This window comes from Pangasianodon hypophthalmus, chromosome 4 (assembly GCF_027358585.1).
Source record: "Pangasianodon hypophthalmus isolate fPanHyp1 chromosome 4, fPanHyp1.pri, whole genome shotgun sequence".
In the NCBI taxonomy this organism is placed as follows: Eukaryota; Metazoa; Chordata; class Actinopteri; order Siluriformes; family Pangasiidae; genus Pangasianodon; species Pangasianodon hypophthalmus.
The window spans coordinates 15,484,799-15,511,013 of record NC_069713.1 but is presented as its reverse complement, the minus strand read 5'-3'; the positions used below and the strand labels follow the sequence as shown (position 1 = coordinate 15,511,013).

The 26,215-nt window shown below is 39.6% G+C and overlaps 1 protein-coding gene across 2 annotated transcripts in view; it reads left to right on the top strand.

Annotated features, from left to right (window-relative positions):
* Positions 1-4,466: 4,466 nt before the first annotated feature.
* lrch4 (leucine-rich repeats and calponin homology (CH) domain containing 4) overlaps positions 4,467-26,215 on the top strand; it is a 35,069-nt gene continuing 13,320 nt past the window's right edge. The window contains exon 1 of one of the 2 annotated variants that reach the window (XM_026936637.3): positions 4,467-4,865. In XM_026936637.3, coding sequence (XP_026792438.1) covers positions 4,694-4,865 — 172 coding nt within the window. In that variant the 5' untranslated portion in view covers positions 4,467-4,693. The remainder of the gene's footprint in view (positions 4,866-26,215) is intronic. The other variant, XM_026936639.3, reaches the window with a different exon arrangement.

Genomic DNA, 26,215 nt, shown 5'->3' with positions numbered 1-26,215 from the left:
TAAATAAGTCCCGGGGATGCCTCCACCACCACCAAGTCTAGTCCTTCATGTTACTAATTTGTATTGTCTATTATATGTACTAGTATGTCCCTGTATGTTACTAATACTTCAAGTAAGGAGGAAGCTAAACTATTTCAGACATTTGACCTTGCTGTGATCTTAAACCTGTTTGTATCAACTCCAAAATCTAATCAGTTCATCTGCTGGTTACAGTGATAATCCCATATAAGTCCTACAAACATTCAACCACTGGTTTTTGAGATATCACACAAATGAAAATCTCAGAATGGATGCACGGATGGACAAAAGGACGTACCAATGGCAAAAATGTTAGATAACCAGAGAATGGGCCTTGATTTTGTGGCTGATGCATAAAAATCTAGGGTTTAAATAAAGCAGTTGGGAAAAGGGCTGTCCCAACAAGTTGATATCCTTTCATCTTGGGGGGAAAAAATTAAACACAATAAAATTTCAAGTTTCATCAATGTTTTATATTTTACTTGGGTGGAAATGCACATTTTTGTGTAACCACTCTGTTTTACTTAAATCTACATGGTGTTAAATATAATCTAAACTACAAGCCACTAGTAACTTACTTTTTTATACAAAAAAAGTGAATGTAAACTTGGTAATGCACATAGATATACATCAAATAAGCTGGTCTCTATTGGTTTAATGAAACATAATACTCATAACTTACCTGTATAAATGATCTGGTGATCAAAGTAGTAAAAAAAAAAAAGGCAACTAGCTGAGGATTTGGTGACAGTTGATTACTACTGTCTCTTCCCCTTCTAGGCTTTCTCTTATTTAAAGTTCACATAACACTATTTTACAAAGGCTATAATGACATGAGGGTTTCTCACGCTCTTTTAGACCTCCTTCTCTTCCTCTGTGCTCTCTCAGAACTTATGTTCCTCTTTCCATCCTCCCTGTGGAGTAAGGCTTCCGCTGATTTTCACTTTTTAAACCATCCTCACTTGAGAACCATAGATATCCTAATTACAAATGACACTGATTCAACATCACTCTCCTCATAGGAATACACTAAATATTCCTTTAACCTGATAACCAGTATTTCCTTTCAAAATCTAATGTGTTGCTGGAAAAACATTTATACCGAATGTCATAAACGGTACAAGTACAAGTAGAATTTATAAAGTTACCAAATGCATTTCCCATGTAAGAGTAATGCTGGGTAATGAGTCTGCTTAATAAAATTTAAAAATAGCCAAAGCTTTCAGGTTACATTCACCTCTATATCTATTGTCACCCTTGAAGAGAATGACAAATATTATTCAATCATTAAATCGTTCATTTACACATCTTCAATAACCACTTTAATACCACTTATCCCAGAAACACTTCACATGGCATAAATACATGCTGCTTTAAATTAGTACAATAATATTTTGGCCATTTATTGGATCCATAAAGCTTTTTAGTCCTGAATCTATACCATGGCAGAATACATTTTATTAAAATTGTCATTAGATTCAAGTTGACACTATTTAAAGGCTTGTTTTTTGAGTTATTGATTGATTGGATTAAACCCGTTCAATTCAAGTGATCAGTCGAATGGGCTGATAATTAAAAGAACTCACTAATAAATATCTTTGATAATGGTGGGTTTTGTGGTTCACCACTATAACAGTTTTGAAACCCATTGATTTAGAAACAGAAACAGGAGTATCTGGAGGAAACCCACACAGACTATAAATAGTCTTTCCTCTGACAAAAATTATTCTTATCTGCAGAACTTTTTTCAAAAAAATATTTTCCTCAAAAAAACAAAAAACAAAACCATATGTTGTAACAACATGAATATTTGATGCAAATGCAAATGAACTGTCATCCAATAATTTTTTTTTTTTTAGACTTGCTCTCTGTCTCCAGAAACTCTGGAGAACTCTGTTGGTGCCCTTGAGCATGTCCTGTTTCCCCTGAGGTAAATTCCCTTTGTTATTTTCAAGCTTTAAACACAAATGAGATACAGTCAGGTCCATAAGTATTTGGACAGTGACACAGTTTTGGTAATTTGGCCTCTGTACACCACTACAATGGATTTGAAATGAAGCAATCAAGATGTGATTGAAATTTCTTTCCTTGTGAAAAGAATGCTTTGCCAGGCCTTTACTGCAGTCACACCATCAATAAACACCAGTGACCCAGTTCCATTAGCAGCCATACATGCCCATGCCATAACACTGCCTCCACATGTTTGACAGATGATGTGGTTTCATGAGCTTTCATGAGCCCTTCCTTTCCTTGTCAATACTCTACTCTTCCTATCTTTCTGGTATAAGTTAATCTTGCATCAGTACTGGTCAGGCTTTTTTTTTTTTTTTTTTTTTAGATTTTTTTGGCCTTTCTGTTCTTGAGTATTACTAGTGGCTTGCATCTGGAGGTAAGTCATGTGTATTTACATTCATGAAGACGTCTCTTGATTGTAGACTTTGACAATGATACGCCTACCTCCTCCAGAGTGTTCTTGACTTTGTTAGATGTTGTGAAGGGGTTTTTCTTCACCAAGGAAAGAATTCTGTATTCATCCACTTCAGTTATCTTCCTTGGTCTTCCAGGCCTTTTGGTGCTGCTGAGCTCGCCAGTGCATTCATTCTTTTTAAGAATGTACCAAATGGTTGATTTGGCCACACCTAAAATATCTGCTATCTCTCCGATAGGTCTGTTTGTTTTTTCAGCCTAATGATGGCCGCCTTCACTTGCATTGACACCTCTTTGGACTGCATATTGAGAGTTTGCAAGAACAGCTACCAAATGCAAACATTTGGAATCAACTCCAGACTTTTTATCCTTAATTCGTCATGAAATAGTGAGGAAACAGGCCACATCTGGCCACTAAACTGCTTATCAGTCAATTGTCCAATTACTTTTGAGCCTGTGAAAATGGAGGGACTATGTAAAAAAAAAAAATGGCTGTAATTCCTAAATGGTTAATGCAACTTTGTTAAACCCCTGGAATTAAAGATGAAAGTCTACATTTCAATCACATCTTGACTGCTTCATTTCAAATCCATTGTGGTGGTATACAGAGGCCAAATTACCAAAATTGTGTCACTGTCCAAATACTTATGGACCTGAATGTACATGGTTGTTTTACTTGTAAAACTCAGGTAATGGTTTTAAAAACAATTAGATCATTAGTTAAAAGCACCATTAGTCGCACGCAGGGCTTTAATAAAATTTCCAAGAGTCTGAAACACTTACAAATTCCCCCAAGTCCCAAAAGACACAACAGTTTCTAAATTACACAGGTGATGATGTCTTTCTTAAAAATCAACTAATGGATGCCACTTCTATAACAGCAAACTAATTTGATGGATTGCATGAAAGAGCATCACCTGAACTTCACCACGCTTCATTGAAACTGCAGCTGGAATTGTGTGCCATGGTCTCTTGCCCTCAGCATGTTCAGAAAAACATCTGATACCCACTGTAATATATGGTGGTGGACCATTGAGGCCTTGGAGCTGACAAGTGGATAGGGGTCCATGGGCTGTTGTGAAGATTGATGGCATCAGCGTTGCCATCTCACAGCTCCAGGGTCGATCCTGAGCTCGGGTTACAATGTGTGTGGAGTTTCACATGTTCTCCTCGTGTCTGTCTGTCTGTGTGTGGGTGGGTTTCCTCAAGATTCTCCAGTTTCCTACCAAAAACATGCTGGTAGGTGGATTGGCTGTGCTAAATTACACCTAGGAATGAATGTGTGTGCATAGTGATAGACTGGCACTCCATTCAGGGTGTATTCCCGCGCCACGCCCAGTGTTCCCGGGATAGTTTCTGGATCCACTGTGACTCTGACCAAGGGTATAGTTACTGAAGATGAAAATGAAGATCTAAATATAGATAAGGTAAAAGGCATAAACATCACTCATTACATGCATTATTTATTTTATATGTATTTTTTGCTGAGTTTTATAAAGGGAGCTAAGTTTTAACTCTGGCCTTTGATGTCTATTCTAAAATCTATTTATATTATGTATTATAATTATAATTATAATACATATAATAATTATTTATGTAATTTATGGTTAATTTAATTTATGTTATTTTATAGTTTTTGTAGTTTTCTTGTTAGTGTCTTTTAAATCTACTTAATGGTAATGTTCATTGCAAATATAGTTAATGTTAATGTCTATTTTAAATGTAGTTTTGTTGTTTGTGTCTATTTTATACACAGTTAATGTTAATGGTCTATTTTAATCTTGTTTTCTCTGTACTCTCCCTGAGCTGGACCACGCCACACATGTTCGTTTCTGTTTCTCATAGAGAGAATCATTTGGGCTGAATACCAAATGGCTCCTCACTCCCTATATAAGTGCTCTACATCACTTATTAATGCTTCTACATCCTATGTAGTGCACTCTGGTGTGACGTATGGAGTGGTTTGAGATGCCTTGCACGCTCCTCTTCCTCTTTCGCTGGCCACGCCCCTTCCCTTCTCGCGCTGCTCCCTCCCTTGGTCGCCAGATTGACAGTTAAGTCCGCGCGAGCGCCTCTTCAGCTAACTTTACCGAGCCGCACCGCCGCTGGATTATAACACCGCTTCCGGATAAGAACACGTTCGTGAAAGCTCGTCGCACGCTGGAAGTCAGACCTGAGGAAATGAGAATTTAGGAGGGTCGGTAAGCGAAGTGAACAGGCCAGAGTAAAGGGGTTTAGTGTTGTGTTCATGGCTGCTGGGGATGGCGCGCAGCTGCCGGCGACACTAGCGGCCAGCAGGAGCGTGGAGAAAGCGCTGGAGGAGGCAGCGGCCAGCGGAGCGCTCGTGCTTTCCAATCGCAAACTCAAGGAGTTTCCCCGCACAGCCAGGAACTACGACCTGTCCGACATCACACATGCAGGTGAGCCGTTTCCATCGCTATAGCACAGAGTCGAAAAGAAGAGAAATCAAGAGACAAAGCGGATGTAATAGCGCGTAGAATAATTAGCTAACTTCCTTTGTTTCACCTGCACTCTCTCTGTCTCTCTCACACTCACTCACTCACTCACTCAAACTACCAACCATATCATCAGCTAAACCAGTGTATCTAAGCCAAGCTGACTTGTTTTGGTGGCTTCTAGGAGAGCTGGATTGTATAAGAAGCTTAGTGATTTGTGCAGCAGCAACATCATGAGGACCTGAAGGAGGTTTAAACTGTGCTGCTGCTGCTCTTGTACAGGCCACATTCAGGACTCAGGACTCAGTACTCAGGACTTACTGGGGTTTGGGTTTGTTCTTTTGCTTTGCTGAAAGTCTATAGAACTGAGCTCACTTCCCTTTTTGTGGTTGTGAAGCAGTTGAAGGGCTTTTATTCCCAGATAAGCCATCTTCTCGGTATACAGCAGAAATGCCCATCCACAGTGGACATGTTGTGGTGGATGAAATCTCAGGGTAAGCCTTAAACATCCTTGATTGTGGACAAATCCATTTGGATTTACATAAAAATTGTAAGTTTTAGTTAATTTAGCACTTTTTATAGTGCGCACAGTGACACATCTCTCTAGCCCTTTAAACTAGACTCACTAAGGCCTCATTTACATTGCCAACCAATTCCAACTGTTTTTTCCCTGATACATCCTGTCACATACATATAAACAGCTCAGATTGGATTTTTTCACACCTGATATGGACCACATTGCAAAAGAGGTCTAAATCTAAATCTGAAACATTTGGCATTTGAACGTATCTGGTCATTTGACTCACATCTATCTGATTTTCCTGTTAATTCTAAACTTATCGCCATTACTATGTAATGATAGTCTAGGCCAGAATTCATTATTTGAAAAGACACGTGAAGGACACATGGAGGGTAGTCCAGAGCGTAGAGGAGTCTGCAAAGTTGCAGGGTAGCTACAGAAACTGGGCCGTCTACGAGGACATGTCTCGGGCCGTAGCAGAGCTAGGATGCAGTCAGACCTCACTTCAGTGCCTACGTAAAATTAAAGGCAAAATACAAAGAGGTTAAAGACCACGATGATCACAGTGCAAACAACAGAATTACTTCTTCCTTTCTACAACCACAGTCATGCGACTTGTTAAAAGTTGTTGGTTCCAGCCTTGCACATTTTTATCAGGGGAATGATGTAAACGCATCAGTCAAGTGTGGGTCAGGTCTTACGTATATGTAAACAGAAAGGACAAAAAAAATCACATCTGACTCTGGAAATCAGAACTGCCCACCAAGGACCATAAGGTAAATGCAACCTAATAAACTCCTGTTTTATTTCTGTTGTCCGATCTCCAGACACACATGTGCGCCCTGTCAACGCTGAACGACAACAGCTGTATTTCTACTGAAATACAGGAGACTGTTGAAATGGGGCTTGATGCCTTGTAACCGACACACAGCATGATGCTGAGCACACACAGCCATCTGCTTCACGTGCGTAGGCCTCTGCTGAAAGAGGAAGTGCTTATGCAAGTGCGTAAATTCTTCCTGCTTCAGTACATTAAGATGTAGTATGGGTTGGAGAGTATCAAAGCATCATATCTCAAATGAAACCTGTAAAGTGCATCTCTTGTGTTTCAGTTATCAGGTCTGTTATGAGTTAGTGTCTGCTTTTGTTTATTCCTGTGAGTCTTTCTCACATGTGCTTCCTCCTAATGGAAGGTCTGAATCTAATCCTTGCTCTGAATTATGCATATGATGTAAAAGCCTAAAACACACATACACACACACCTTTTTCGAGATACAGCGTGACTAAGCAGCATTATGGAATGTGTGATCCTGTGGGGGTTTTTTTTTCTCTCTCCCCACCCCCAGACAAGACTGTCTTGAGACAGTGACTAGATGGACTAATCAATGAAGCATGGGCAAGGCTCAACTTGTCAGGTACCGTTAGTTTCAGGTCCAGCCGTGTTAAATGTTTAACTGTAAGTTTTCTTGTATCTCTAGAAACAGCGTAAACACTGGTGCTGAGGTTTCCAGGTTGCTGTAGCAACGCCACCCACAATCAAGATCAGGAAGCCACTTCAGGACACATTAGGATCAAACTCGCAGCCATGTAACACTATAAAACTTATCAGAATTCGGATTCCTGACATATTTCAGTGACTTAATAAGTGTGAAAGCACCTTAATCCTTTTCCCTAGTCTGAGGAACAGTGAAATGGATGACTGAGGGATGTTTGGTAAGACATGTGGATGGAAACGTAGGCTATTTGCACTAGTACTTCATTCATTGGTCAGAAATATGTAAACAAATCTTCTGCAAGTGCTTGTAGAAATCACAGAAATCAAATGAACACAGAGGAAATGGACTAAATAGTAAAGAAACGTTATATGTACGTTAGCACTGTGTTGTCGCCTTACAGCTCCAGGGTTCCTGAGCTCAGATTACCGTCTTTGCATTTTATCCTCGTGTCTGTGTGGGTTTTCTCAGGGTTCTCTGGTTTTCTCCCACCTCCTGAAAACGTGCTGATAGGTGAATTGGCTATGATTGGCATTTCATTCAAGATGTGTTCCTGCCTTGTGCCCAAATATGCTTTTTTTTTTTTTTTTTTGCCCAGATATCAGGAATATGTCATACATCTGCAGCACTCCTGCTCTGTTTTTTTTTTTTGTTTTTGTTTTTTGCCTTGTATATCAAAAAATGCAATTCATTCACTACAGTTTGCTTAGAAACAGACCAAGGTCACCTCTCACTGGCAATCTGGGACCAGCTGTTTTACTCCACATTTGAGTGTGATTGTGGTGTTCACACTCATCCACCCGAAACTCCCAGAATGATAAACAGACCATGCTTCAATTCAAACTGACTAAACTCTGTGTGTGTGAAAGCATTCATACTTATCTTATTCTGTTCATACTTATAGTTTAGATGCACATGGCTTCATGCTCTGTGAGATAATGTTCAGTTAACGACTCCTGATGTAAACCTGTGTGATCCCTCAGCTTGGAGGTAATCACTGGGTTCTGCTTGGCTTTATGAAGGTGATTATTAGACAGGAGCAGTGTTTGTTGTCCAGTAGACATGCCTTGGTGGAGTGCTTTCCAGTCCATTCCTCAAGGTCCATATTTTTTGCTCTCACAGCTCTCTAGACACCTGATCTGAGCAATAATGATCACTGATTCAGCTGTGTTGGGAGCTGGGAGAGCAAAAATATGGATTATCTATGGCGTTCGTGAAGACTGGGCTGGAAAACACTGGAAAAAGCCTGTCCAACCTGGCTTTGTCCATTCGCCTTTTCCTCAGAGGCTTATGATCGAGTACTGTAAAGTTAGTGAAAGTGAGCAGTTAAAGGCTAGGTCCTGAGATTAAGTTAATGGACTCTGTGACAATTGAGAGCCTTGTGCAGACCCACTGAAGCCTGCAGGCCCACGTGTCTCGCAGCATATGGGTGCAAGGAGGATGGGGCCCTGTTTTTGTTCTTGGACTGAACATGTACACATGCACTGACATACACACATGCGCACACACACCGTGCACACACACCACTCCCCCCCCCACCCCTCTCTCTATCTCTTGCTGTCTGTCTCGCTCTCTCGAAGATTGCTCTGCAATATGGACTAGCTTCCCCCCAGGAAGGTCAGGGGTTCACATGTATGTGTATGTGTATGTGTGTGCTTTTCTGGAGAACAAAGCTTGGGTTCATAAGATTCAATCTCTCTACAGACCTTTGCGGTCTCAGACCAAGACCTGGCTGCTGTTGGACATTAATAATAAAGCCACTGTTGATTTTTGCTTGCAGCAGCAATAAGTACTAGCCTAGGTGGAGAATTAGACAGAAACGAAGCTACTGAAATAGTGTGTGTGTGTCTGGTGGTCAATAAACATTTGTGCCTGTCTGGATCCAATACACTGGTCACGCCTTGTTCACAAGTATACAGCTCGACAGAGTGTCTCATTCACAAGAAGAATATGACAACAAGAGAGAGAATGTGTGTGACACACTCGCACACACTCGCAATACCACAGCTAAGCTCAGCAGCAGATGACGGAGGGGAGGGCAGGGGGAGAAGGGTTAGATAGGGTGGAAAAGGGTTTAAATGAAATGAACTGGTGGGCTGCTACCATTGTTATGTTCTCACTACCCCCTCCTCAGCTAGAGTCACATTCAGGCACACTCTCTCTCTCTCTCTCTCTCTCTCTGTTTCTCTGTCTCTACCCCGCAAGACCCTCTCATGTATCGTTTGTGTTCTCCTTTTAATATATCCCTCTCACTTTCTTTGGTCATTATTGCCTGTGCTGTAGTGATTTTTCAGCAAGTTAGTATTTCTTGCCCTGACATTTTAAAGGGTCTCGCTCAAGGACCCAACAATGGTAGATCACCGCCTTAACAACTGAGCCACCACTTAAAAGTTCTGTTTCTTTTTGCTCTGGTATCTTTTCAGGTAACGGTGCTGAATGACAGTGGTTTGATGTTTAAGGTGTATAATGTATTGTGCTGTGTAATGTATAATGCTGAGCAGACCATACACACTGACAGATACAGGCTTGAAAACGTATTCTTCTTCTTCTTCTTATTATTATTATTGTTATTAACACTGGTTCATTCATTTGCAAATGCTTTTATGCAGAGCAGCTTACTTCTGCTCTGTAAGCGACATGTCTGCATATCATTAGCAGGCTTACAACCAGCCTTACACACCACTTGCGACAAAGTTCTGTTCTGAATTTCTGGTGCGGACAAAAAAAAAAAAAAGAGCAGCAGTGTGAAGTTTTTATGAAGAAAACTAATGTCCATACAGTAACAGTGTCATCTTTAGTGGGCTGGTCAGGGTTGTGGTGGATTTGGAGCCTATGCCAGAAACCCTGAGCACAAGGCATATATCCAGGATGGAGCTCCAGTCCAGCACACTCACACACACTCACGCAACTCATTCATACCTGTGAGCAATTTAGCTCAGAGTGAAAGCCATTAGCACAGATTAAAAGCTGTTTTCTGGAATGTTTTTGAGAGGTGGGAGGAAACAGAGAACCTGGAGGAGACCCTCTTTGACACAGAGGAAATCCACACAGGCAGTAACCCGTGCTCAGGCTCAGACTAAGGACCCTGGAGCTGTGAGGCTGGAACACGCTACCTGCTGTACCGCTGTGCTGCTCTTTTAATTACAACATAGTTCACTTAAAACAAGGAGTTCACAGTGTATAGAAAGTGGGAATCGGGGATTTGAATAGATCTCTGTGGAGGTTATGCTTTGGTTGTGTGCACACGTTAAAAAAAGAAGGAAAAAAGTGAAAACACAGCAAGATGGCTGGGATTACATTTCACACATCTCTCAGGGCTGGTGTGGGATGAAATGGTTTCTATTTTGTGATACTCTTGTGAGATGGAAGACTAAAAATCGCTTCAGAGACATTTTTTTTTTTTGGTTGGAAGTAGTTTTTAGAAGTAAGGCAAGCTCGAGCCAAGCACACAGCAGTGACCTTACGCTCAGTCTACAGTTTTCATATTAGTGCGTCTCTGTTGTGGTAGTGTTCATAATGTGGGCACACCAGAACGTTCTGCTGTAAAAGACGACTTTTTCCATTTTTATAGCCTTTTAACTTGCAAGCACGGCACACACACTAAGCCTGAGGTGGAACATTAAGCTGAGACTTAAAGCATTAAATTCACATCAGGCTTTGAAATGTCAAACTGCGTGTACGTTTGAGGCTGAGGCCTTTGCCGTGATGTGGAGAGAAGACGGGGTTAGCTTGTGCTGCATGTTCCTCTAGGATTTCTGATGCCATGTCCTGTTAAGATGTCCTTTTACAGCATGAGATTTTATGAGCGTTTTAATACAGATGCTGGACTTTTGAAAAGCCACATTTAGAAATACTGACCACAGTTGTTTAACCAAGATGCTCATTAATGTTTAAGACGGGGGATCATCAGTTAGATTTATCATGGAGCCAGATTCTCACAAAAACACAACACAACCTCACACAAATAATAATTTAAATATATGCCAGGACATGGCATCAGAAATCCTAGAGGAACAGGCAGCACAAGCTAATCACGTCCTCTCTCCACTTCATGGCAATGGCCTCACCCTCAAATGTACAAGTAGTAGGATCCAACATTGAGTAGGAGGCTATTACATTACAGCGATTGGTTTTAATATTAAAAATGTCAATACACTAGCTTGGGTTTTGTCATGTCCACTCTATGTAGTGCACACAATTTGAGAATGAGCTGCAGAATCAAAAAAGTAAAATGTCGATTATAACTACTGTTAAATGAATAATATATATTTTAAAAAGTCATGTTTTATGCTAAACGTGGGACTGAGGTGGTCGTCTCATTTAAAACGGAACTGTGATAAAGATCTGTCTCTGCTTTTTAGTACTTATTCTTCCTCACTGTTTTTCCAAAACACATTTTTTTTTAAGTGGTTTGGATATGAGTATGCATTTTGCTTGCTGGTCCTACTCTAATTTCACCTACACACACACACACACACACACACACACACCAGAGTGAAAGAGTATCATCTATATTCTCACTGTCCACTAAAATAGGAACACCTGTGCACCTGCACATTAATTTAGTTCCAGTCAGCTAATCACGTGGCAGCAGTGCAGTGCATAAACTCGTGCGGATACAGGTCAAGAGCTTCTGGTAATGTTCACATCAAACAACACTATGAGGAAAAATATGATCTCAGTGATTTTGGCCATGGCATGGTTGATGGTGTCAGATTTGAGAAACTGCTGATCTAATGGGAATTTCACAAAACATTCTCTGGATTTTACACAGAATGGTGTTTAAAAACAAAAAACATCCACTGGGTGACAGTTCTGTGGATGGAAACACCTTGTTGGTGAGAGTTGACGAGGTCAAAGGAAAATGACCAGACTGGTTCGAGCTGACAGGAAGGCTACAGTAACTAACCACTTTTTACAATCATGTTGAGCAGAAAAGCAGCCCAAAATGCACAACTTGTCAAACCTTGAGGCAGTTAGGCTACAACAGCAGAAGACCACATTGGGTTCCACTCCTATCAGCCAAGAAGAGGAATCTGATGCTACAGTGGGCACAGGCTCACCAAAACAGGATACATGGGAGAGACCTTGCCTGGTCTTTTTCCAATCTTCAGTTAGCCAGTTTCGGTGAGCCTCTGCCCACTGTATCTGCACGATTTAATGCATTATGCTGCTGCCACGTGATTGGATGATTGGAGGGCGGGTGTACAGGTATTCCTAATAAAGTGATCAGTCAGTGTATGTAGCTTAACTTTTCAGTAGGTTTTGCTGGTAGGAAAGTATTCATTACGTTTCCCTTTATTACACATTCTATATAATTGTAATGGAAAACTGTGTCCATGTGTTGGGGCCAGAGAGAACTTGTTTGACCCTTTAGCCACCTTTTTCATGCTAACTAATTTATTTTTCCTGCTTTAATATAGAATCATGTCAGCTTGATCAGATAAAAACTTATTTTGAAAATGAGTGGGTGCTTTGTTTGGAACCAGAAGAAACAAACAAAAAAATTCTCCATGATGTAGTTTTTAGCCTACTCTACCTCGAGTTACAATGTGTGTGGGTTTTTTTTTTTGTTTTGTTTTTCCCTGCAGTGTGTCACTGTGTGTGTTCCTTTACCATGCATGTAAAACTCAAGTACACATACATGCAAAGTGTCAGCTGTCTGTGGCTGCACTAGCAGTGGGTGAGTTTATAGAGGTATGTGTGTTTGACACGCAGAGTTGCGCAGTGTGTTTCTGCTGCTTCCCCTCACAGTTGCATTTCCTTTACACTTCACCGGATGTGGGCTCTCCCCCTTCAGCTTCTGCATTTTTTTTTTTCGTTACATAGTCATGCTCCCTTCTAACTCTCTCTCTCTCTCTCTTTCTCCTGTGTCAAAGCATAACAGATGGTATGCAAAATAAGTTCCAGTTTCGAAATAAAGACTTGCTATATATTTAGGGTAATGCTGATAGAGTAATCCTCCTGTCAGTGACATAAACCAGGGTGCATCAGTTTTTTTTTTTCTGAGCCGTTCACATTACGTGACCCAGGGATCTGTTACTTTTTACAATCGTACACTAGTTAGTTAAATTGTACACTAGTACTTGAAGTACATTAATACAGGCAGAGTATATGAATAACCAGGGAACAAACAACACTGTGTAGCCGGTCATTACTCTTCTTAAAATATATCTAATCTGTTCGTGCCCTCGACAAAAAATCAGCATGTTGTTGGTGAGCATTTTGGTGATGTGTTCTGTCCTTGTGTCATGTGTAACAGCATCTTCATTTTCTCTTGATTTGTTTAAGCATGAGGTGTCGGCATGCACTAAGCGGGAGAGATATGACAGCTTTGCGCCACACTTGATCTTGCTCGGTTTTGTCAGTATTTCCACATGCATGTGTGTTCCTTATTCTGAAAAGACTGTCAGCTGTGCAAGCTAATTAATCCCCCTTGTTTAAAAAAAAAAAAAAAACACTCTGGCATCAGCCAGATTGTATCGTAGTGCAGCAGGACGAGTAGCTTGCACTGTAGGTACAGTATTGTAGTACTTTCACCACCATGAAGCACAGTAAACATGCATACCAAATGAAAACAATCAAAAGAGAATAGGGTTTTTCCTTTCTCTGGTTAATGAATAGCCCAGACAAGTAATCAGCTTGTCCCGGGTTCCCCGGCAACTTGTCAACCCCTGAAGGACATTGTAGGATAGTATGTTGAAGGTTCCAATCTAATCGCCTAACAGCATGTAAACAGATGAACTTGTCATGTTGTACATCAGTGAAACTGGTCTTCAAATGGATTAAAAATAACAATTCCCAAATGCCAGATCTTACTTCCTCTATAAATGTGAACTGTAAAAGGTGAATAACCTAAGACAACTTTCAGTTCCTTCAAAACCTGATACTCTACTGGTAACGGAGGCTCAGTTATTTATTTACTGCAGGTTATTTCCATGGTGATGTGGGTTAACCAGGCAGGGTGTGGTTTTTTTTTTTTTTTTTTTTTTTTTTCACTGGTTACTTTTGGCATTTATCATACACCTACATGCCGCTCAAGAGGTATTTCAAGTTCAGCTGTTTGTTGTTTGAGAACTAGTGGGTGATATGAATTCAATTATGAATGATATGTTTTTCAGGAAATATAACTGGATAAGGCTGGCTGTTTTAGTCACTTATATGTAATATAGCCCTCCTCAATTTTGCGTGAGTTTGGCTGCTAACTAGGTAAAAGAACATAACTGGTTAATAAATACTTTGCTAGCTTGCTAAAAAGCAGTATTGCTAGGCCGTGCAGTAAGATAATTTACTGTACGTATAATTTTTCTTGAATGTTTAAAACAATCCATCAGAAGTATACAAGAAGGTGAACGTGATTGTGGTTATCAGGTCATGCATATATTAACTCTCATAGAGCCTAAAAATATTCATCACATGAGCAGAGACTGAGTGGCAGCACATTGACGCTTCAGTATTACATGATTAGGTGAAAGATAATGGCCCTGTGTCATGCTTTACTGGAAATTAGGGCTGGGCCCCAATTGATTTATTGATATAATCGGCCTTAATGTTTCTCATATCTCAGAAATATACTTGGGTGTGGTTAGGGGAGGCAAGCGGTCGATGATGGAGTCCCTGGGATGTCGGGTCCTAGTATGATTTATATATCTTTTTTACATATGCAGGATGTACAGAATAAGACATGTCTGTGCATGCTATTATAGGAAAACAATCAGTGACTGGGTGGTGTGATGCAGTTACCATCACATAGTTGACTATTATCCAATAACGGCACGTCCAAAAGTGATTTATTCATCTTACACCGCAGAAGTTTGCCAGCATTAACAGATTATATTTATTAAAGAGCAAGAAGTCTTTATTTTTTGTTCATTTATATTTACTTTTAATGTTGTGGAATGCCCACAAAACAAATTGGTTGCTGTTATCACCTATGTTATAGGAGCTATAAATGACATTCCCTCACCAGCCTCTCTTTTTAATAGTAATAATAATAAAAATGTACAGTTTATCATGTTATAGCAGTGCCCTCTGTCTTGAAGACTTTGGTGTCTGAAAATCTAAAGTTATAGATTTATAGCTACTATAGATACTATAACTTTACTATAGATACTATAACTCTGACTGCTATAAAGTGCTGATACTGGAGACTCCTTCCAAACATCCTAAATAAACAGTTAGTTACAGAAACATCACCATATGAATAATTTTGCACGTCCCTGTATAAGCTGTTACTATAGATGTGATACTGTATCACATCTATAGCGGTTATATTCTGTGATTTGCCTGGCAGCCAGAACTACTGACCAAGTCATACTGTTATAGAAGAATTCATCTTTCTGATCAGTCAGGACTGAGAATTCAACAGCGCTGTCGTATAAATGTTGCTTATTAAAGATATTTCTTCTATCTTCAGTTTTAGGTGATTGTTTAGTCATAGTGAATAAGGTTTGTGCTAAATGGAACTGTCTTATACACACAGAATAAAAAATATGGGAAAATTCCGTCAATCCTAGCCCCCAGAACAGAGCCATAACCCATACATAGTATTATTTTCATCTAATATTTTACCTGTTCATGATTATAAACACTGATTATGAGGAAGGTTCATTTAACGAAGTATTGCCCACTCTCGATGAGCTAACACTAGCTAGCTTCCGCCATGTTAATCTATCTGCTAATTCTATAGCTGAGTCATTGACATTCATTTGTGTTTAAAATTGTTTTAACATATATACTTTTTATCTCTCACAGTTTCCTAAAGTTCTAGGCGCAGCACAGATGGGGGCGTGGTGTGAGGTGACCATCTAATCTGAATGGAGCTCATTTACATTTAGCAGTCTTAAAGGCACAGTAACAAAAACAGCCTGTTTAATTCTGAAGCATAAAGACAGGTTAGAAAAAGGTCATGGGAGAAAGAATTATGACTTTTTTGTACACAAAGCCATGAAGTGGGGAAAAAAGATACAAAAACATACAAAAACAAAGTAGGACCTTATGGGACCTTTAAAAGATTCTCTGAAGGCTTGTCATGGTTTGCAGTTGTGATTACTGTGTTTGTGTAATGCTCTTTGAATCCAGCAACACCTTCAGCCTAGACGTAGTCTTTCAGAATAACAGCAGTATTAGCATCTTTAGAGGGTGAATATTCCAGTTTCCTGATGGCTGTGAATAATAAATGCTGGCCTGCTCTCTTATGTAACTAAAAGCCCTTTCTTCTCCTGCTGCCTTGACTCTGGTGTGCCCAGATGGTGCACTCAGCACCTCCCATTAGACATTAGAGAAGCTACAGGGCATGCAGGGTTGGGGGTGGTGTGTGTGCGTGTGTGTATGTGTGTGTGTGGATGGATGTGCGAGTGATGAGTGTGTGGACGGATGTAGGGCCACACCAGACCTTTGGCATAGATTATCTGGGGTAGTGCTAAAGGATTACAGCAGTGAAAGTTGCTCAGCTCTGGTCTGTTTTTCAGAAAGGCAGTGCGGCGTGCTGCATTGTTTTGATATTAAACACTCTCTGAGTCTTTTCCAAGTTTCATATCAGCACTTAATTAAAACATGACGAGCACTGGACCTGTTTTTATGATTGGAATGTTGAGCTGTGATGTGGCGTTCACGCTCAAGAATCTTGTTCTTCAAGCCCATCTGGTTCTCATTTATCGCAGGCAAATTTATTCTGCTCAAAATAGCAACTTTTCCACCGTTATCACCACTTCACAGAGGTCATTGTTTTTTTTTTTTTTAAGTGAACTGAAAAATCAAGTGGGCTGTACAGAGTAGGGGAGAAGATATCTGTTTCATAGCGTCTCTCTTGTTTTGATGCTCGTGATTTGGTTGTTATGGTAACAGGATGCATCCTCCAACCACATGCACACTTGCGTGTGATTAAATCTGCTTAACCTTTCTAGAAACAACCCGAACGATAGTGTTATTCAGAGAGATGGGGTATTTAGAGCTTTGAATGACTAATAATTTAAATACTTTACTCCAAGTTTGTAAAAACGATCTTTGAGTTAGGGCGTGATTTTTTTTTTTTGCTTTGTTTTTTGCAGTTGTATAATAGTAATACGTATTGCTTTTTGCAGTTGTACAATCAGTAATACTTATAATATTGACAATACTAATAATATGATACTTATTTAAAATTTTTTTTTTGGTGAAACATATCAAATGAATGCCAAATTGAAAATGCAGTTTCACAAAATATAATCAACCAGTTTGTCATACTACTTTGGGGGTGGAGTAGCAGTTTCATAGAGGAGGACCTGTTGTCTGGATGAATGTATGGATTCTAATGAGTATCAGATTGTGTCAAGTTTAATGTCACAATGACTCTGTTACATATGGAAGAAAACACATTGGAGAGTGCTGTTATAGGAAAATAATCCACAACAGGGTTTAGTGATTTTTCCAAGGATTATTATTTTTTTTTTTCAGTTCATGATTGAACATCATACTTTTAACTATTTATAGTTACCTTTAATGCAGTGGAACTTCTGGGAAACAAGGTAATTCCTGTTATCACTTGCATTATAGCAGCCTCTCTGTTTTCTCTCCCTTGAAGCTAGTAAGACAAAACAAACACAGCTTGTCAATATCTCACCATATCAATGATTATACACTTTTCTTTACTCCAATTATCCATCTATCATTAGCTTTAGATTATATACAACTCCCTGTGAATGAGTTGTTACTATAGAAATGATAACATATTAGACTCAACGCATTAATATAATCCTATGATTTGATTTGATTTACAGCCGGCACTACTGTCAGAGCTGCGGTGAAAATGATTCAGTGCTTTCTGACCAATCAGATTAGAGTATCGACATCACTGTGGTATAAAGTACATAGTATAACATTGAGTCTCGTGAGAGATGAACCGTTCCGGATGAACCTGTTTGTGCTTTGCTTGTGTTTGCTGTTCCGTTGACTGTAGGTCTCTTGCCAGGCCTGGCTTACTCAAAAGCACAGTGAGTCCTGCGGCTGTTCTTTGTTGATCCTTAGCCATGGTGGAGCTGGCCAGTTTAGACTAATCACACCAGTTATGCCATGTTTTGTGTGTTAGTGAATCAAAGCTAATGGTTTAGCTAGCCTTTCAGTGTGTGGGGAGGTGTTGCACATGCAGTAATCATTCTCCGCTCTCTAGCTCTGTTTTTGCATGCCGTCCGGAAGATTTTGCATAGGTGGTGACAGGAAGTGAGGGGATGCACTTTGTCATTGTAGGAATCTGCTACATATGATTTCTTTTTTTTTTTTTTTTTGGCTGTTAATAGGGAAATCACCAGGGGAAAAAAGACACATTTAGACTGAGTCTGATGTGAAAGAAGGGCCTCTTAAACATTTATATGATCTCTTTGACATTGAAGACAAAGAATACACTGTAGTCTGAGTGCTGGAGTACTGTACACACACGCACACACACGATTGTAGGGCCTCTGTTCATTGAGTGTCTGGGGGTTGTGCAGGACGCTGCCTTATGGTGTCTGCTGCGGGATTTCTCAGCTGGCACGCAACGGCATGAAATACACACATTTCTGCAGGACAGGCTGGTGCTGTTAACAGCAGCGCTTCAGACACATGGCACTGGACACTCCCAGACATGAAGAGGGCTCCTGGGAAATTTATTTTGGTGATCCAGAGAAAGACAGAAACCCACAGATGTGATTCCTCTCAAGTGAGTTTGACTGCAAGTCCTATTATAAACGTGTATGCTAAACAGCCATATTAATGTCATATATCCAGTTTGCTTTGTGAGAACTGTATTGTCTGACAGAAAGCTTTTCTTCTATCTAACTTTTCTTTTATATATAACTTCCAAATGTATATTTATTTAAACTAAAAATAAGACACCACAGTATGCAACTAAATACTCACCTAATACATGTGAGTTAGAACCTTGTGATTTAATGCAGGAGTCAATAAATGCCATTATATCACAGCGCTGTTGGATTCTCCATTCTGATTGGTCAGAAGGTGTTGATTAATTTTGTGTAACAGCACGACTCAGACAGTAGTATGTACAACTGGGTCTTCACTTATATGACAGTTGCCCCCCATTTATAGATCAAACACTATGTGTAATGATTGATATGGTGAAGTTTACTGTGAGGAGACATTTATATAACATTTTTGGAAGGAGTCTCCAGTCTCAGCACTTTGTAACAGTCAGACACAAAGCTGTAATTTTTCCCAAGTTTCTCAGCTGGAAAGTCTTCAGGGCAGCTTTGTGGTTTTTCAGTAACATGACAAGCTGCATGTTTTATTTTTTGGTTATTGTTTTGTTTTATGCACTTATAGCTGCTATAACGTAAGTGATAAGAGGAGCTAACTTGTTTCATCAATGTCCCACAATGTTAATCGTAGCTATAAATGGACAAAAAGTATAACTCGTTATTCTTTATTAAATAAAAAATTGTTGGCATTGGCAAATTGCCATGGTGTAAGAGGAATAAAACACTTCTGGACGTGGTGTTATAGGAAAATAGTCAACATTAGGGTAGTAATGGACCTTTGAGAAGCATCACACCCCCCTGTCGCCTCATTGTGTTTCATTCCTTACTTAATTTACAACCGTTTAAAGGAGAATAAGTGATAAAGTCATGACGTGATCAGTGTCATTATTTGCCTCCTAAATCGTGCAAATATCTTTAAGGACATGCACAGGTTTACTTGACATTTTGGTTGTAAAGACTAAAATGATAAACTGAAGTGGGTTAAGAGAACTGAGCAGAACTGCTGAGGATGAGAAAGTGCTTTCTCTTGTGTAAACATAACCGTAAGTCCTGCTTGCTTCTCAGAACAGTGGAGCATCTTTCTCCGTATAGCCCCAGTCTCGCACCTCTTGGGCCTCAGTGATGGACTAACAGTTCAGTCGAGTCATGCTGGCCCGTGTTTTTGTTCTTTCACGCCTTTGTCTTTCTCCTTTTCTTCTTTTCGCTCTCATTTCGGAGCCCTTTTTCATGCATTCTCTGGCATTGTCATGGTCCTGTTACTCATTCACTCCCGTCGCCTCCCTGCCCCTCCCCTCACTCTTCAAACCAGTGACTCGGTGCATGACGCATCCCGTCTGTGAATCTGGACTGCACACACAAACACGTACACACAGTGTCAGATTGCATGATTGCGTCTCTCTGGATGCAGGTGGAAGAGTAAATGTAGCGCATTAAAGTTTGACTTTAACTTAAAATTTAAAACACACGCGCACTGACTGACTGACTAAGGCAGGAGGGTGGAATCAGAGCTGTGTGTGTGTGTGTGTGTGTGTGTGTGTGTGTGTGTGTGTGTGTGTGTGTGTCTGTAATGATTGGGTTAGGTCGTATGTGATTAGTATCCAAGCACAGGCACTCCCAGGTGTGTGTCTGTGCCTATTTATGGGCATGAGGGAGTTGTTTATCCTACTTGCTAATCAGCTCTAACTAATCTTACAGTGAAGTAGGTGTGTGTGTGTGTGTGTGTGTGTGTGTGTGTGTGTGTGTGTGTGTTTTGTATGGGTGACAGGTGGTCTGCTGCCCACTCTCTTTGTCTCTCACTCACATTTTACACAAACTTTATTACTCTCTCTCTCTCTCTCTCTCTCTCTGTATCATGCTTATAAAGTATTTTTTGTTATTTAATTCTCTCCAGTGTAACTTAAGACAGCCCTGCATCTGCTGTGTGTGCTGTGTGTCTCAACTAACACACACCCAAATCTACACACACACACACACACACACACACACACACACACACACACATGAAGTGAAAAACTCAGAGCCTTGATACGGTGTTAAAATAGAAGTGGCGCTGACGAGTCTTTCCCAAATTAGCATTCTTAAGACGGATTTCAGGAGAAGCTTTGCAATGTGGTGACATCATGTGTGAGGTTTTCACACTGTTCTCAGTTAAACAGACTGACATAGACCACAGTCTCCTTCTCTTATCTTGAGCATGTCATGTAGGACTCAGGGGCCGTTTACACGACAACGTTTTCAGCCAAAAATGGGAAACTTTTTATGCATTTTGCCTGTTTGTTTACACGACAACGACAACAAACGTTTTGGGGACTGAAAATGCATACTTTTGAAAACGGGTTTCAAAGTGCAAGTTTTTGAAAACGCCGCCGTTATCGTCTCCATGTAAACACCCAATACGGGAACGTTTGAAAACGGTGACGTCATGCACGTGTGTAGTACGTGTCAGGTATGTAGACATGCGCAGTGCGTGTCTATTGTAAAGGCAAGCGCGAACAAACATACGCAACAATGGCGAAGTGCATGGTAGTGTTGTTGCTGCTCAAGAGTTTGCTAACGCTTCTTCAGCAAAGTGTGGATTTACTTCACCAATACTTCAACCAACTAACAAGATGACAGTGCCAACTACTGGCCTGGCATACGTAATACAGCGTTTTTGGCCGTTATCGTGTATACATGAAACTTTTTGAAAACGCAAGACAAAAACTTTTCAGTTTTTGACTACATCATTGTGGTGTAAACGTAGCCGTTTTACGTGTGTAATGTAATTGTTTTCCCTTTCGGTTTACTTCGTATATTCCTGCTACTTCCCCTGTTAGGCTACATATCGAAAAGTATTGGGTTGGGTCATTTTGGGAAGGGAAAATAATGAGTCATAACTTTCTCATACACCCCCTTACCATTCAGGATTATTTTCTAGTGTACCTAACTGTCTAATGTATTCACACTTGACTGATTTTTTTTTTCTTCCCCCAAGTCACTGTTCTTGCACAATACTGACGTTTTTGTACTGTGGCCATGACAGTGCTGTATTGAATAAATTTATCGATGTCAGATCTGCCTTTAGCTACTTTGAACATTTTGTGTTGATCTTGTAGTAGTTTATTTACACAGATGTGGATGTCTCCCAGGGTGTAATTTGGGTATGTTATACAAGGACAGCGAGTGTGCCAGTGTAGACTTGACTGAGCTCTGATTGGTTGCTGGAGTAACAAGTCTTGTAGGAGACTAAATATTTACAGAGTCATTTAACATCAAAAAGTGTCAGTTATGAGACTGAGAGAGAAAGAGAGCGTATTTTAAATGTAAATTTACTTGCTTATCTACAGTACTCATTCCCGTTTGCACTGGCTCCTCGACCACCTGCTCCCAGTCACAACCTTCAAAGTTAGTCTCGTACTGCAGGCGCTTGGCTTTGGTAATGCAAGCCTCTAGTTCACACTAAGAAATATAAACAAATGTAATATTGTAAAAAGTTTCTATTTGCTATAGCAAATAGCACTGGATGCTTTTTGGATGCGGAATAGATGAAGAGGAGGTCGTAGCAGATAGCATACAGCGCCAGTATAGCTACCAATAATTTTTTTTTTTTTTTTTTTTTTTTTTTTTTTTTAAAAAGAGTGTTTGACTGAAGTGCCACTTCTGTCTCCATCTCAAAACTGTAAATAAACAGAATAAAAAAAAATACATGGAGCACAACAAACTTTTGTATAAGTTAGCTAGCTGATGTTGCGTACCAGTGAACACAATCTATCACTGTATTTAGAGTTCAAAACTGTTACTATTTAAATTTTACTCAATTAATAGTATGTTCTATGTGCTAATCCTCTCAGACTTTGAGTACTAAGCCATGACTGTTATTGGGTACACAGCTTACAGTTTGGATACACTGAGTAAGTGAATATATGACTATGCATTTGCACGTAAACATCCCACATTCTCCAGTTTCTATTGTGATGGCTGTCACGATTGCTGCTCTAATGCCTTCTCCATGAACCAGGCACATTGATGTTTCTCCTTTTCTCTCCCTTGTTTGGCTGTTACGGGTACAAGCAGCAGAGCCTGATGGGAAACGAGTGTTACGCTTGGGAATTCACAGTCTCTTATGGGATGAGGTGTTTGTGTGTGTTTGTGTGTGTGTGTGTGTGTGTGTGTGGGTGTGTGTGTGTGTGTGAGAGAGAGAGAGAGGGAAACACTTCCTTGCCAAATGAAATGGCTGAACAAAAGACATGGAGTGAGAATCTAAAGAGAGCAAGGATGGTTGCGCACACACACACACACACACACACACACACACACACACACACACACTTTTTACCCATTGTTCTACTGTCACTGTCCTTCTTTGAAACAAAGTGTCTGTCATGGTAGAATAAAGACACATTGCCAAGATAGTGATAGTTGCCAGTGAGCTGTTGCTCTGTTTTGCAACTCTCTCTCTCTCTCTCTCTCTCACACACACACACACACACACAGATACACACACACACAAACATATATATATAAAACATTGTGTTCTGGTTTTGCTCAGGCCCTGTAATTAACATCCTCTCTTCTCTATAAATACACCATGAGTTTGTGTCCAGAGCCACTGAGAAAGAAAGTGTGTGTGTGTGTATGCGTGTGTGGGAGTGAGGCTTTCGGAAACTGGGACTGGAGACGTAATAGGCCATGTGAAGGAGAGCGTCTTAAAGGAAATAGAGTGTCAGAAATAAGGAGAGGTCAAATGGCTCCTTTGTTTGATTAAAAAAAGATAATAATATGTAAAAGGACGCTACAATGGTGTGGGTTGTAATTATTATTATTATTATTATTATTATTAGACAATGGTGGCTGTTTTTCAGATATTTGAACATTTTGTCTTGTAAAAAAAAAAAAAAATGGCGATAAGTTCAGCATTTTGAATTCTTGGGCCTTGTTCATTTCTTCAGAACATTACTTGTTTAACCCTGCGTTCATGTTATTATGTGAAAAAACAGCAGGCCATTTCCTTGTGTAGCTGTGATCCTGGTGACGTGATGCAATGTGACAGGACGACGAGCCTTAACTAATCTGAGATCGTATTCATTTTTGGAATTGTAAATCATTCATGTCTAGAATGACAGTATAGCAAGTAAAGTGGATAAAGTCGAAGTGGATAAAGGCTTGTCTACTTCCAGCATTTAGTTCCACCATGTGTTTGGTTCCTAAGATCGTCACTTTAAATAAGACATGGCTCAGATTACAGAGAAATGAAAGCAAAAGATGTAAAGGACTTTTTCGGCCCTGTTTTCAGAGCAGATAAATCAGCACAACTGCCAGCAGTCAGCAAGATTCATTGTTGCTAAATAAAAGCGGTAAAAGTTATCTCTGGTGTTTAAGGAATATCTCTCTCCAAACAGCTGCTTTTGAAGTGAGAGTGCACAAGTTACTAACACACACACAACATTCAGGGAAATTTAGACACATAAGACTTTATATACATTGAACATGAGCAGCATTAGTGATACACAAAACATCCAGGTGATAATCCAAATGTTCTTGTGTTCCACGCTCCCAGTTTCCATAAACATTTTACACTAAGCACTTTATGGTTGGTCTTGATGGGGCAATCTGTTGTAATGAGTTCTGAACCTTCGGTGGATATGCGTATCAGATTTTGTTTAATGAACACTCAACACACTGCTTTCTCCTGTGGATTCGTTGTGACGGGGAGGAATGAAGATCTGTGTGAAGAAAATTACAAGAAAATTTGTTAAAAATTGGTATTCAGAAAAACATAATGTGCTTCTCTGTAAAACGGGACAATCCCAATTTTTATATTTGTATTTGTAAAGATCATTTTTCAGACTACTTGTAAATAAATTCCACTTAAGCATCATGTTATGGTTTAACATATATGTATATAGTAATTATTTCTGTTTTATAAACAGGGATAGACAGCATTAGTAATGTACTTGAAATCCAGATTACTCCTTTTATGTGTGTACTCTTTGTGTGTGTGTGTGTGTGTGTGTGTCTGTCTGTGTGTGTCTGTGTCTGTGTGTGTCTGTGTCTGTGTCTGTGTGTGTCTGTGTGTGTGTGTATGTGTGATAGTTGATTTTGAATTTTTAAAAATAAATCAAGTACCTTGTGTGGTGGCATCATGTTATGTTTCTCGCCTAATTTAGGGTTGATTTATTGCACATAATTCTCCAGCAGTTCAAAGGTAGGGGTCTTGGTGCTGTACAGCTATACAGAAAGACTGGCTCTCGTTCATAAAGTTGGGGTTAAAAAATACCTTAAGCTGTCACCAAATATGAGAGAAATATAACATTGGAATTGATGTTTGTCTTTAACATGTGGACGATCTTAGATAAATTTATTCCAATTAAAGATTAGATTCCTCTGGTAGTTTCAGTGTCACCACATATCATTGGGGAAAAAAAAACCTATTGACCACATTCTGCCTTGGAAATGCATTGTGTGACCACATTAAAGTGTTTCTTTCTGAGTGGCTAAATGCAGAACAGGGCACATTATGTACTCATGAGAGACAATACAATGTCAGTTCAGTAGATCAGTCCATATAATCAACACTACTGTATTCCAGAGGACTGTCCTGTTTGATAGACATGCTAGTGAGCTCTGCTGTAGTCTCACAGAAATGAGATCGCACAGATATTAAGAGCTCCTAATGCAGCACAGTTTGTCAGCTTCTTTACAGTTTGCACATTACTGCCTAGCAAACAAACTCGCAGCATTAACAGGGAAGTAAGATTTTTTTTTTTTTTTTTTTTTTAGCAGTTGGTGTGGTTCTTCTCACAGGTTGTTATTGCTGTTCCACTTCTTGAATATAATTGTATTTATTTTGACAGTTTTACATAATTACGGACACATTGTACTGATTGCACAATAGTCTCACATTTCTTATCTAGCTGTTTTTGGTGGGTCGCAAACCAGAGAAAGCGGGATATGACGTCAGTGACTTCTTGCTGTGAACTAGGGCTACAATGATCATTTGACAATATAATATATGTGGTTTATCTGTGCAACAAAATTGCCATATAAAACAAAAGTGTGTACAGGGAATTCTACACACACATGCACAGAACAGGAGAGATCATGTTTGAACATATCTGTGAGCCACTAAAGTGAGTGCTCGTGGTCATCTGTTAAGTATAAAGACTTTTTGCTAATTAATTAATTAGCTAATCCCTAATGTTTAGCTGTGCTTGAAAGAGCTTTTGAGGTTAAAGGAAATTGTTCTATATGTATTTACCTTAATACCTTAAGTACTTACCTTAAGTAGCTGTTGGAATGTCTGTGTTTTGTTTTGATTCTAGATTTTTTTTTTCAAGCTAGCTAAGGTCATTGATGACAATTTCTAAGAATGTGAAGGACAGATTGTTTGTGCCATTGCTTATCTGATTAGATACAGTATTTGTTTCATTTGCGATTTCTTATTTGTAGCTTCTAAAATTTAGTTATTGTATTTAAAATACCAATTGTTTAGAGATCCTGCAGCAGCACACATTATGGTATTTTTTAAAATGTGTCTCAGTGCCCTGCTAATAATCATATGTCTGTGTGTTCTGTTTTATTGTTAGTTTA